General features: G+C 57.2%; 1 protein-coding gene and 2 non-coding genes across 4 annotated transcripts; all 3 read left to right on the forward strand.

Moving 5' to 3' along the window:
• The first annotated feature begins 1,595 nt into the window (after window positions 1–1,595).
• On the forward strand, window positions 1,596–9,139 carry TBRG4 (transforming growth factor beta regulator 4). 2 transcript variants are annotated; one of them, XM_039242993.1, is made up of 12 exons: window positions 1,596–1,635; window positions 2,154–2,303; window positions 2,898–3,368; window positions 4,748–5,071; window positions 5,412–5,583; window positions 5,859–6,016; window positions 6,488–6,598; window positions 7,341–7,485; window positions 7,797–8,045; window positions 8,162–8,273; window positions 8,380–8,491; window positions 8,946–9,139. In XM_039242993.1, exons 3-12 carry the CDS (start codon window positions 2,955–2,957, stop codon window positions 9,045–9,047), a joined length of 1,899 nt encoding a protein of 632 aa, XP_039098924.1. In that variant the 5' UTR covers window positions 1,596–1,635; window positions 2,154–2,303; window positions 2,898–2,954; the 3' UTR covers window positions 9,048–9,139. The 2 variants fall into 2 exon arrangements, with proteins under 2 accessions (XP_039098924.1, XP_039098925.1); XM_039242994.1 differs by having other exon boundaries at window positions 1,598–1,635; window positions 2,225–2,303.
• On the forward strand, window positions 5,117–5,253 carry LOC120238936. The gene has a single exon (XR_005530333.1). It is a non-coding gene; the product is annotated as a small nucleolar RNA SNORA5 (small nucleolar RNA).
• LOC120238935 lies at window positions 5,626–5,759 on the forward strand. The gene has a single exon (XR_005530332.1). It is a non-coding gene; the product is annotated as a small nucleolar RNA SNORA5 (small nucleolar RNA).
• Window positions 9,140–12,330: the final 3,191 nt, after the last annotated feature.

Raw genomic sequence — 12,330 nt, forward strand, 5'->3', positions numbered from 1 at the left:
TGTCCTGTACCTCAGGCTTGTCGCTGTGTCCTCACGTCTGGGAACAGCCAGGGGCTCTGGGGTCTCTTGTGAAGCCTATACTCTCAGGCCCCAGTCACCTCCAAAACGCCCCACCTCTTAGGTTTCCACATATGAATCTGGGGGCAGAAACACCCATTGCCTGCACTAAGAGTATGTTTAGGTTTTGTTAAAAAAAAAAAAAACGACACACACAAAAAACTAGTAAACTGCAAAAGCGACAGCACCATGTTGCCATTTCAACCAACAGAATGAGAGCTCCCCCCTTAAATATGAGGATAGAAACCAAAACCATATGAAGAAAAACAGCAAGAGAAAAAAACCAACAGCGTGTAAACAGGGAGAAGAAAAACTCGGCGGGGGGGGGGATCCCTATCATTGAAATCCTTACAGGAGTAGGAGAAAATACCACAATCATGAAAAAAAAATACTGTAAAAAGGAACATCAAAAGCCAAAAAGGACCTCTTAGGAAAGAAAGGTGTGTTGACAGGAGCTTTCAGAAGAGCCGGAAGCTAAAGTGGAGGAAATATCTCAGAAAGCAAATAAATAATGAGGAGACGGAGAGGGACACAGACAAGATGGAAAATCAGGGAAAATCAGAAATCAGCCCACAAAACCAGTGTTCAAATGTGGGCATTTCAGAAAAAGAGATTAGAGAAAATGGAGGAAAGGGGATACAAATAAACAACAATGAATTTGGGCAGAGGACAAGTGCTTTTAGGTTGAGGGCCCATCAGGTGCTCAGGGTGGACTCGGATCATTGTGAAATATCAGAAATCATGAAAAGTAAAAGATACAGCTTTTAGAAATTAAAAACAAAAGAGAACTTAAAAAGAGGAAGAAAGAAGGGAAGGGAGGAGGGAAGGAAAAAAGGAAGGAGGGAAAGAGGGAAGGGAGGAGGGAAGAAGGGAGGGAAGGAGGGAGGTCACTCTGCCTGTTTCAAGGACTTGTCTTATATTTTTCTTGCCTTTGTTTCCCACATCAATATACACGCGGAATCTTAAACAAACAAACAAAAAGACAATTACTAATTCCACGGAAAGTGATTAAGCGTGGAAGGGAAATCAAGCCCACACACTGACTGCAGGTGCCTGTTCTTGGCTTAACCGCACTTGAATTCTTTCAAAATTAAACGTCAACACTTCAAAAATCAGAAGACTGTACATAAAATTCCAGGATTCCAGACTTTTTTTTTTTAATTCGGCAACATGTGGGCAAACTGCCTGCATTTCCGGAGGACCTCAGCCCTCCCGGGCGCCGTGCACCCCGCAGCCTCCGCACACGCTGGGGTGCAGGCTGGAGGACGCCCAGCCTCCGGCCGCCGCGCCTAGAATCCTCGTTCTCCTCCCCTCACCTCCCCTGAACTGCCTAACGCTTTTCTCCCCGCTTCCCTTCCCCTACTGTGCGCCCTCAACAAAGATGGCACCTGTCCGGAAAAGAACAGCCAGCGCGACTTCTAGCTGGCTGCGTGCCCTCAGCAAAGATGGCACCCGACTGGCGCGGGCGTGACTTCCGGCCGGGCGGAGCGCGGCGAGGCTCGCTTCCCGCGGCGCTCCGAGTGACGTGATTAGCGCGCCGCGCGGCGTGGTCCGAGGACGGAGCTGGGGCGCATGGAGGTCAGTGGACGCGCTGCTGCGGCAACTTGGGTCTCCCGGCGGCGGAGAAGGGGCTGCGGGGCGTTGGTTCTGAGGGCCGGAAGGCGAGGCCAAGTGGAGGAGACTGGACGGGTGCTCCGGGACGCGGGGTTGGGGGGGGGGTAGGGTCCTGGGCTGCCAGGGCGGGGGGGGGGGGGGGGGGGGGCAGCGCGAGGTGGGGGAAGGGGCCGTTCCCGCCTGTGCGCATGCGCGCACCTCCACCAGAGCCGGGTGTTGTGTCCCTTGGGCGGCGCACAGACCCTCGCGTCTTGGCGAGCGGGCCTCCCCGCCTTGGTGCGGGTGTGGTGTCTGCATCTGCGGGCCGAGCTTCGGGGCTGGTGGAGCCCATTTGGGCCCCTGGACCGCAGCTCGCTACCCAGGGCACAGGGTGACCTCGGTCGGGACTGTTTCCGGCTTCGCCGCCGCCGGGGCTCAGTGGGTGCGGGTCGGTATTCTCCCTGAACCTCTTATGTTGTGTAATTAGAATAAGCATTTTACAGCTGCAATAATGCGCCGGCCGCGTACCAAGTTCCGGGAAGCCGATAGTCCAACACGCTCTCTGCTTTGGCAGGCAGGCACACCCGGTCGCTTGATCGCCCTGGCGGGCGAGACTGAACAATATCGGGATATGTGACACACTCCTGGAGGAGGTAACGTTTTGCTTGGGTGTGGAAAGACGACGGGTGATTTCGTGGGTGCGGGGGGGGGGGCGCTGGCAGCTGCCCTCTCTGGGTCTACTGAAGGTGCAGGGCTTGTTGGGATGAGGGAAGTAAAGGCAGAAGGTCATTCTGAGCCACAGTTGTGAGGCTGCAGGATGTGGGTAACAGGTTCAGAGCTCTCCAGGAGCAGTGTGATGTGAAGCATCTTGTTCTGCGCTTCTGGAAGTCTTCCATTCTTGCTCCTGGGTACTTTTAAATAAAAGGACTTTTTCTAATCCCTACTTTCAGAGATTCCCACCTAAAAGCCTGGGCCCAAGCCTGGGGATGTGAATGGTTGAACCACCCCATAGGCGATTGCGCGCTCCAGCCCTAGCTGTAATGCTCCTGAGTTTGGGCATCTGGCTCCATCCTGCAGTAGAAGGGAAGCGCTCTGTGTCACACCCTGGGGGGCAAGGCAGGAAGCACAGGTCCCCGCTGGTGTGGGGAGCAGAGAGCGGCGGCAACTGTGTTTCATCTGCCCTGTTCTCGGGTCTCTGACTCGGGAGCCACGCCTGCAGTGCCTCTTTTCATCCTTTTCCTCTTCAGGGCTTCGGGCCAGGACCTGCTTGCTAGGAATCTTCTTTCCCTGTCACCCAGGCCGTCATGGCAGCCCGCCTGGTGAAGCGATGCACGTGCCTCCTGAGAGAGGCCACCCTTCTGGCCCCTGCAGTGGCTCCGGTTGGCCGACTGCCACTTGCTAGCATGGCGGCCAGGACTCTGACTTTCTCGGCCACCTGCCCCAGTTCCCACTTCCCAGACCCCTTGTCGGGGCTTGTGGAGAAGGAGCAAGCGTCCGCCCCCTACCCAGGGCACCGGGAGGTGGAGCAGGTCATCGAGAAGGCCACCCAGCCAGAGGAGCTCCTGGAGCTGCTCGGTGGCAGTCGCTGCCTGCAAGAAAACCACGCAGCCCTCGTGCTCATCCAGCTTTCTCGCCTGCTGTCTGACAAGCCAGAAGACAGAGCCTCCCTCGTGCAGGATGCCCGCTTTCAACAGCTTCTCCATCTCGTCGACAGCCAGGTGGGTTTCTAGAATGTTCTCTGAGGGCTCACCATGCAGAAAATAGGTGCTGGAGTCTAAAGCAGCCGATTGCTTTCCAGGTATAGACGGAACTGTTCTGCACTGCTTAGTTCTCTCCATTTTCTGATAAGTTTTCATTTGCTAGAGTCCAGACTACTCTTGCCTGCTGTCTCCCTATTGATATCAGGGCGGCCCTGTTAGGTGAACTATGCCTTCCTTCCAGCAGCACACGAGACACGGAAGCACAGGAAGTGTGCTAGGTCTGCCTGATTTCTCGGGTGCACGTCTCCTCACCAGGCACACCTGCTTGTGTGGCCCTGCTCCTGTGTCTAGCTGGCCTAGGGGGCGTTCCTCTGGCTGCAGGGTATTTGGGGTGACTGACAAGAGATCCCAGGCAGCCGGGCAGGGCATGGCTGTTGTCTAGCCATTCAGACCCTCATCTGAGTGCGGGGGCAGTGCAGGGGTGAACAGACCTCAGGCCATCGCCGGGCCGACTGAGGAGAGACTCCCTTTGGGCAGGCTGTCAGCTCCGGTGCTGTAGGCTTCTGGGTCCCCTGGGGGCCTCTGCCACAGGCTGTCTCTGCGAGCCCATAGTCTGCACCGGGCCGTGACACACTGGGAACAGAAATGGGCGGGCCCCCAAGAGTAGGGAGTCTGGGGCTTCGGGACGTTGTGGAGCACAGCATGGAGCCTCACAGCATCTGACATGGCAGCAGGTGGCCGACCAGCCACTCCCCTCAGTGGTGCTGGGGAGCATAGGGTGGGCAGGACTCTGGCACTGGGTCCCTCTCTGCGTGCATATCGAGTGCTGTTTCACGCAGCTTCACGTGCCAAGGGCATCTCCTCTGGTGGAGGTGGGGGAGGGCAGCAGGGTACTGGCACCTGGGCCTGCTCTGCGGGGATGTCACTCTTGCTGTCCTTGGCGCTCACATTCCTAAGAGACTATGTTCTCAGAAACTTGAGGACACCTTTAGGGGAGAAAATCAGGGTTCGGGGTTTGTCGGAATCCATGTGACCTCTGCCTCCGGGATGAGGGCCGGTGTGTCTGTAACACCTGACTGTTGCCATCGTTACGAGTAACAGGGCCAGCGGGTTGACAAAACTCAACTCCGAGTCCGTCCCACACGCTTCCCCTGGCCTCTGGACTCGGCGGTTTTGCTTAGGTTTGGGCACACGTGTAGACGGGTGCCCCTCAGGCACGTGGAGCAGTGGCCGGATCTCTGTGTTCACCCCTCGAGGGGACCTTCCCACGCAGGGGCCTTGCTCGCAGGTAACCCTGTGCGGCTGACCAGGTGGCACGGGGAGGTTGCCTTGGTGGTGGGCTGCAGACCAGCCGGGCAGGGTTCTAGCCGTGACTGCCCTATCCCCCATCCCCCCAGATAGGCATTGTGTGGCACGGGACCCTCGTGAAACTGCTCCGTAGCCTGTACGCACTGGTGCTGCCAGCAGCCTGCAGGGAGCTGCGCTCGGTGGAGCAAGAGGTGCGCTGGCGCCTGCGCAGGCTCAAGTACCAGCACCTGGCCTTCCTGGCCGAGTCCAGCGCCACGCACATGCAGGAGCGGGGCTCCCCAGAGCTGCTGGCCGAACTGCTGCTGCAGCTGGAGCGGCGCTGGACGGAGATTGATGATGGCCGCACGGCAGTGGCCCTGATGGCCAAGGCCGGGCACCTCTCGGAGCCGCTGATGAACCGCCTGGAGGACAAGGTACCACGGCAGGGTGGGCACTTCCTCATGACGTGCGGCACGCCCTGCAGTCACGTCAAATTCGGCCCCTGTTCCTGTTGCAGCAGGAGCCGGCCCAGGTGGCTGCTAAAGCAAGCCGTGCAGCTCATGGGCCCCGGGTCCCCCACCCTGGGCCCCGGGGATAAGTGTGGCTGCAGACAGGGCTTCTTGGCCCAGGGGCACCCTGGCGGGGAACCTGGTGGGCCTGCACAGCGGGATCCAGGTTTAGTGAGCTCAGGTCCAGTCGCTGTCCCACAGGGACGGTGCCACATGGGACCCCGGCCTGGGCCGCCGAGCTGACCGTGCGGGCTGTGGTTGACAGTGCCTGGAGCTGGTGGAACACTTTGGCCCCGACGAGCTGCGGAAGGTGCTGGTGACGCTGGCGGCTCAGAACCGGCGGTCGGTGCCCTTGCTGCGCGCCATCTCTTACCACTTGGTCCAGAAGCCCTTCTCACTGACGAAAGGCACACTCCTGGACCTGGCCTATGCCTATGGTGAGCCTTTCCCACAGGGAGCGGCGGGCAGGAGGTGTTGGCCGCAGCCGTGTCAAATTCGGTGCCCGCCTGGCTGTGGCAGGCGCCGGCCCGAAAGGCTGCCACAGAAACACTGTGGCTCATGGGCCCTGATCCTATGTGCTAGGTCTCAGGGATAAATTCGGTCACGGACATCAAGCCCCCGATCCTCAAGGCCAGGCTGGGGAGGCCGGGTGGTCCCCAGGGCAGCCTTCCTGCCCTCACCGGGTGAACTCCGCCGTCGCTCTGTCCCGAAGGCAAACTTGGCTTCCACCAGACCCAGGTGTTACAGCGCCTGGCTGCCGACCTGCTGTCCCATGTTCCTGGCCTCACATCCGGCGAGGTGGCCCGCTGCGCCAAGTCCTTCGCCCTGCTCAAGTGGCTCAGCCCGCCCCTGTTCGAGGCCTTTGCTCAGGTGAGCCAGGCAGACCCAGGAGGCCAGAGCTCAGAGGCTCCTGCTTATTGCTCAGAGGCATGGCCACCCCGGACACAGGGAGCTAGTTCCTACCTGGCTGATTCAGAGAGGAGCAGCCTTTCTGGTTAGTGGAGATGGTGGGTGAGGACGGTGTCTGTTGTGTCATTGAATTCCAGAGGAGTTTCCATCCATCTTCAGGTGGTTGTAGCAGGGCATGGTGTGGATGGTGAGATTCAGAATCTGCTCAGAACTCTATAAACTTCTATCACCCCAAAGCCATGAGGGAAGACCCTTAACTTACCTGCAGCAGCTTGGGGCCGCATGGACCTCCTGGGGCTTCTGTAATGCCTCTATCAGCCTCTGGGTGGGGGCAGCCAGCAGGGTGAGGTCTGGCCCACCACCCTGTTCAGGGCTTGTGGGTCCCGTGGGAGGGCCCTTCTCATTCACTCTGTCCCCACCTGGCCGGCCCAGCATGTCCTAGACCGAGCAGACACTGTCACCATGCTGCACCTGTGCAACGTGCTTCTGGCCTTCGCACACCTGAACTTCCGTCCTGAGCAAGAGGACAAGTTCTTCAGCCTGGTACGGTCTGTGTACTTTTCCCGCCCTGGATGTGAAGGCAAGAGTGGGAGGGGACCTGGCGTGGGGCCTTGGGAGTGCTAGGGTCGCTGGAGCCTTATGTCACAGGGACTGTCTGGGGACAAAAGACATGAGATCCCAACATGTCTGCTGTGGCCACGTGTGTGGTTTGGAAGATGTTGGCTGGGTCACTCACCCACAGTCAGGGCTGGGCCAGGTTGGGGGGCGGGGGAGCCTGCTGCTCCTTTACCACCCTGCTGATGCTCCGAGCCCTTGGCAGACTGCTTTAGAGGCCTGAGGGGCTGAGCGGTTGAGTGGTATGTGGGCCACCCTGCCGAGGACACCCACGCAGGTGTGAAGCATCCCATGTGTGCACCAGGTGTGACCCTGGGCCTCTACCAGGACGCTGCCCCCGCATGTGTCTTCCACAAGTCCCCTCGAGGCCAGAAATCCATCCCTGTCCCTGGGGACCTGTGATCTTGTGCCACAGGTCCTTGATGGTGGAGGGGCTGGAGGAAATTCCAGCCTCGTGTTGTGCTGTCCATTGGTTCTGGGTGAGGAGGGTTTCTGGTACTTTCTACCAGTGGGGGTCTCCAAGCCCGACCAAGAGCATTAGCCAGGATTGCTCCCCGTAGCTGTTCTGACCTCGGTGTGACCGAGTCATTCCGGTGCCCTGACCACTGCCGACATGGGGAGGTGTGCAGCCACTGAGCAGAGCCCCCTCTCTGCACCCCGCTCCATCCAGATTCACGAGAAGCTGGGGTCTGAGCTGAGGAGCCTGAACCCGACCCTGCAGGTGGATGTGGTGTGGTCGCTGTGCGTCCTACAGCAGGTGCAGGGGGAGGAGCTGCAGGCCGTGCTCCACCCCGAACTTCACACCCAGTTCCTAGGTGAGCCCACTAGGGCATCCCCTCTCCTGAGCCATGCAGAGCCCGCCTCTTCCCCCCCCCCCCCACCAGCTGGGAGCTTCCGGCTGGGGAGGGAACCTCAGAGCAGTGAGACGGCACCTGGAGCTCATCTGGCTGTCATCTACCCTTCTGCCTCTCTGTGTGTGATCCACGTGATCTCTTGTCTTTGCTTTTGGCAATGCCAAGTTAGACCTCTAAGCTTGGGGATGAGGGTGTCCCTGTCCCCCGGCCACCCCCCATTCTCCGCCCTGGCATCGGCCTTCAGCTCACCCTCACTTCTCATTCTTCTTCAGGTGATGGGTCCCCAAAGGGCCAGAGCACTTTCCAGAAGCTACTGCACATCAATGCCACCGCCCAGCTGGAGCACCCTGAGTACATGGGCCCCCTCCTGCCACCAGCCTCAGCCTGGGCGCCCCGGCTCCCAGCCCATGATGGGAAGGTGACGCCCCTGCAGAAGGAGCTGCAGGGTACCCTTCAAGGGCTCCTGGGGAGCGACAGCAGGGGCAGCTTCATGGTGGCCACGCAGTACGGCTGGGTTCTGGGTAAGAGTCCCCTCCCCCCACTCACCTCATGGCAGCCATGGGGCTCCTTCCATCTGGGACAAGGTCTCTGAGCCCCAGGGACAGTCCCCTCCGTGTCCGCCCATGCCCTTACCTAGATGCCGAGGTGCTGCTGGACACAGACGGTCAGTTCCTGCCCCTGAGAGATTTCTTGGCCCCGCATCTCGCCCCTCCCTCTGGGACCCAGCCACTGCCTCCTGGGGCCAAGAGGTAGGTGGCCCAAGGCCAGCCGTGGGCCCTGGCCCTTCTCTGGTGCTCCCCTCCCCCAGCTCCCTCCCCTGAGAGGACGCCTAGCGCTCTGCCCCTCCCCTGCCAGGCTGGCCTTCCTGCGCTGGGAGTTCCCCAACTTCAGCCGGAGCAGAGAGCTGCTGGGGCGCTTCGCCCTGGCCCGACGTCATGTGCTGGCCGCTGGCTTCCTGGTGGTGGACGTGAGTTCCGTTGGGCGGGCCCTTCACGCGGGAGAAGGGGAAGCCTGGAGCCTCGTGGTTTCCTCACGCCTGCGGCTTTGGGGCATCTGCTCAGGACTCTTAGAGCAAGTCTGTGCCCTGCATGTGCCCACCCCAAGTCTGCTGCCCCATTCCACAGCAGACTGTCTTATACTAGGGCCAGGGGACCACGTGAGAGTTTTGTCACATTTATTTCTTGCGGTAGTTTGTTCCTGGTTTGTTAGTGATTTTTTTTTCTTTGACTTCAAAAATTAAAGCAGTTATCACGAGGCGCCACGGATCCTCAGATCCCTGGCCTGGGGCGGGCAAGGGTGGGGGGTTCCGGCCCCAGCAGCTCCTTCTGCAGCCACACTCAGCAGCTTCATGGGCCTGGGGGCCAGGGGGGCGTGAGGGGTGGAGCAGAAGGGAAGAGCAGAGATGCCCCCCGCCCCTGCAGGTCCCCTACTATGAGTGGCTGGAGCTCAAGTCAGAGTGGCAGAAAGGTGCCTACCTCAAGGACAAGATGCGGAAAGCTGTGGCGGAGGAGCTGGCCAAGTGAGGAAGCCCGTGGCCTGGACTGTGCCCCGGGGGCTGGCCGGCAGCTCCCACCCCCTCGTGGGCAATAAACAGTAACTGCCGGTATCCACACCAGGAGGCGTCCCAGGTTCTGTCACCATCGCTGCCTGCCGCTCACACCATGCAGTCTGCCCCCAGGGCCCTGGGATTCCAGCCTTTGGGCCACAAGGACCTTCCTGGCTCCGGCCTGTAGGGTTTTGAGCACACAGCTTGGGGTTTGGGTATTGGTGTGGGTACTGACCACAGGTGTTCTGGGGTTCCCCTCCTGCCCGTGGTCTGTGAGTGGGGGGACCCCCAAGGACCCAGGCTGACTGGTGTCGCTGGCTCTGGGGCAGAAGACGGGTGGATTCGGCTGACAAGGCAGGGCTGCCATCACGTCCAGGCCAGGGGGTAGGGGGGACATCCTGTGCCCAAGCGACCCAAGCCTCCATCCCTGCCCTGCCTAGCAGTCTGTCTGTCCTTTGGCCAAGACTTCACCTGAAGAACAGTGAAGAGGGTGAGCGCCACGCACTACCGTTTGCCCCCAGCAGTTCAGGGTGGGGCAGGGAGAAAGGCCACCTCCAAAGTGGTCCCTCTGGAAGAGCTAGTACACTGTCCTGAAACCTTGCAGCCCACACAGGCATTGGGGTACATGGTGTGTCATTTGCACAGGCCGAAGGGAGGGGCAGCCGAGATAACTTTGAAGCCAGTGACCCCAGGCCCAGGCAAGACGCCAGAGCGGGCAGGACATAGCGCAGTGAAGGACAGGCATGGACTAGTGTCGGGGTATGCGGTCAGTTCAGGAGGGCTCAGGGAGGTCCCGCGGGGGACATGAGAGCTAGACCCGTCCACTGTGTCCACTGCAGACACTGGGTTCCCTTTGCACTGAGAGATAATCACAGTGGTCTGCATGTCCTCTTCCACTCTCAGTGGTGATGTCTAGAGTTGGTACAGGTCACCAGGACACTGAAAGGAATAGGAGTCCACATGCAGGACCGGTGACTCTGCAAGGACCCCTCGTGCCACCATCCACACCCCATCTCCCTCTGCTGGAGGCCACCAACCTGCCTTCCATCTGTGTGCTTGTTTTGAGAGCTTTCTGTAGAGGGTTCTGCACAGCCCTCAGGCTCAATCTGCCCTGGCTCATCCAGGGGGCCGTGCGCTGGTCCTTCCGCGTTCCTGCAGGTGGCTGGTCACCCCACGGGTGAGGGTGTTGGGAGTGTCTCACATCTCTAGTGCCTGCTGGACTGTGATCTCCGGAAAAATCCCCACCCCCATTCTGTGTCCAGGACTCCACTCAGTCACCTTCCTGCCTCTTCTGTCGGAAATGGTGTGCAAAGGCTCTCCCCCATTCTGCGGGTCCCGCCTTCCCTCTCGGTGGTGGCCCGGTGGTGGCCCTTGAGCAGCAAGCTTTCTGCTCCGCCAACGTCTGCCCAGTCGTCTTTGCTTGTGCCTTTGGCGTCCTGTCCAAGAGTCCTTTGGTGAATCAAGGTCGTGGAAATACACCTGTTTTCTTCTAAGAATTTGACTATTTCAAAGAACTTTTATGATTTAACTTTGCCCTTGCAGATTTCTCCTTAGGGAGTGAACATTTATATTTGCCACCGTGAGCTCCGTTCCGTGTGGACTTTTCAGTTGTCCCAGTGGTGTGGCCAAGACCGTTCTGTCCTCTTGCTCTTGGCACCTTTGCCAAAACGCGGCTTGCCCACGGGTGTCTGGGCTCCTGGGCTCAGTAGCTCACTGTCTCTTGATTGTTGCTCTGCAGAACATTCTGAAATCAGAAAGTGTGAATCCTGGACTACAACAGAGTAGCTTCTGCACAGCTAAGGAAACAAAACTAAATTAAGGCAGTCTCCTGAGCGCAAGGAGAGGTTTGCAAATGACGTATCTGATAAGGGGTTAGTACCCAAAGAACGTAAAGAATTCATTCAACTCAACACCAAAAGCAAAACAAATAATCCATTAAAAAATAGGCAGAACAGGCCACCTGGGTGGCTTAGTAGTTAAACATCCAATTCATTTTGGCCCAGGTCATGATCTCATGGTTCGTGAGTTCAATCCCTGCATCAGGCTCTGTGCTAACAGCATGGGGCCTATTTGGAATTCCGTATCCCTCCCCTACTTGTGCACTTGCTCTTTCTTACAACACATAAACTATTTTTGAGGCAGAGAGCACAGAGGAGGGGTGGGGGCTGGAGTGACAGGATCTGAAGCAGGCTCCGTGCTGACTGCGAGTTTGATGGAGGGCTCCAAATCAAACGGTGAGATCAAGTCGAATGCTCAACAGCCACCCAGGTGCCCCCCACAAAAAAAATTAAAATATATATAGAATATAAAATATATATATGTTGAAAATGAGCAGAACATTTATACGTAAATATATTATTTTTATTATATAATTAATAGTTTAATGAAATATATGTTGAAAGTGAGCAGAACACATGAACAGACATTTTTCCAAAGAAGACATCCAGACAGTTAACAGCATACATGAAAATGTGCTCAACATCACTCTTCATCAGTGAAATACAAATAAAAACCAGGGTGAGATACTGCCTCTTACCTTTCCGTGGCTAAACTCCACACCACAGAAACCAATGTTATCGAGGGTGCAGGGAAGGGAACAGTCTTGCGCTGCTGGTGGGAATGCAAACTTGTGCAGCCATTCTGGGAAACGGTATGGAGAGTCCTCAAAAAGTTAATAATAGAACTACCCTGCAATCTAACAATTTCAATACCAGGTATTTACCCAAATACAAAAAACGTGAGTTAAAAGGAATATGTGCATCCAATGTTTCCAGTAGCATTATCTACAACAGCCAAACTGGAAATAGAGTCTATCAGCTGATGAATGGATAAAGGTGTACATGTACACACACACACACAATGGAATGTTACTCAACCATCAATGAAATCTTGCCATTTGCAGCCACATGAATGGACCTAGAGAGTAATATGCTAAGTGAGAGAAGTCAGAGAAAGACAAATACCATTTCATGTCGCTCGTTCATTTAAGAAATAAATGAACAAAGGAAAAAAGACAAACCAAAATACACTCTTAACGATAGAGAACAGATGGTTACCTGAGGGGAAGTGAGGGAGGCTTGGGTAAGGGAAATTGGTGGAGGGGGTTAAGTACACCTTTTTTTTGATGTTTATTTTTGAGAAAGTGGGAGGGGGCAGAGAGAGGAGACACAGAATCTGAAGCAGGCTCCAGGCCCCAAGCTGTCAGCATAGAGCCTGACACAGGGCTTGAACTCACAAACTGAGATCATGACCTGAAACCA

This window comes from Hyaena hyaena, unplaced genomic scaffold, assembly GCF_003009895.1.
Source record: "Hyaena hyaena isolate Hyena2069 unplaced genomic scaffold, ASM300989v1 scaffold_218, whole genome shotgun sequence".
Taxonomy (NCBI): domain Eukaryota; kingdom Metazoa; phylum Chordata; class Mammalia; order Carnivora; family Hyaenidae; genus Hyaena; species Hyaena hyaena.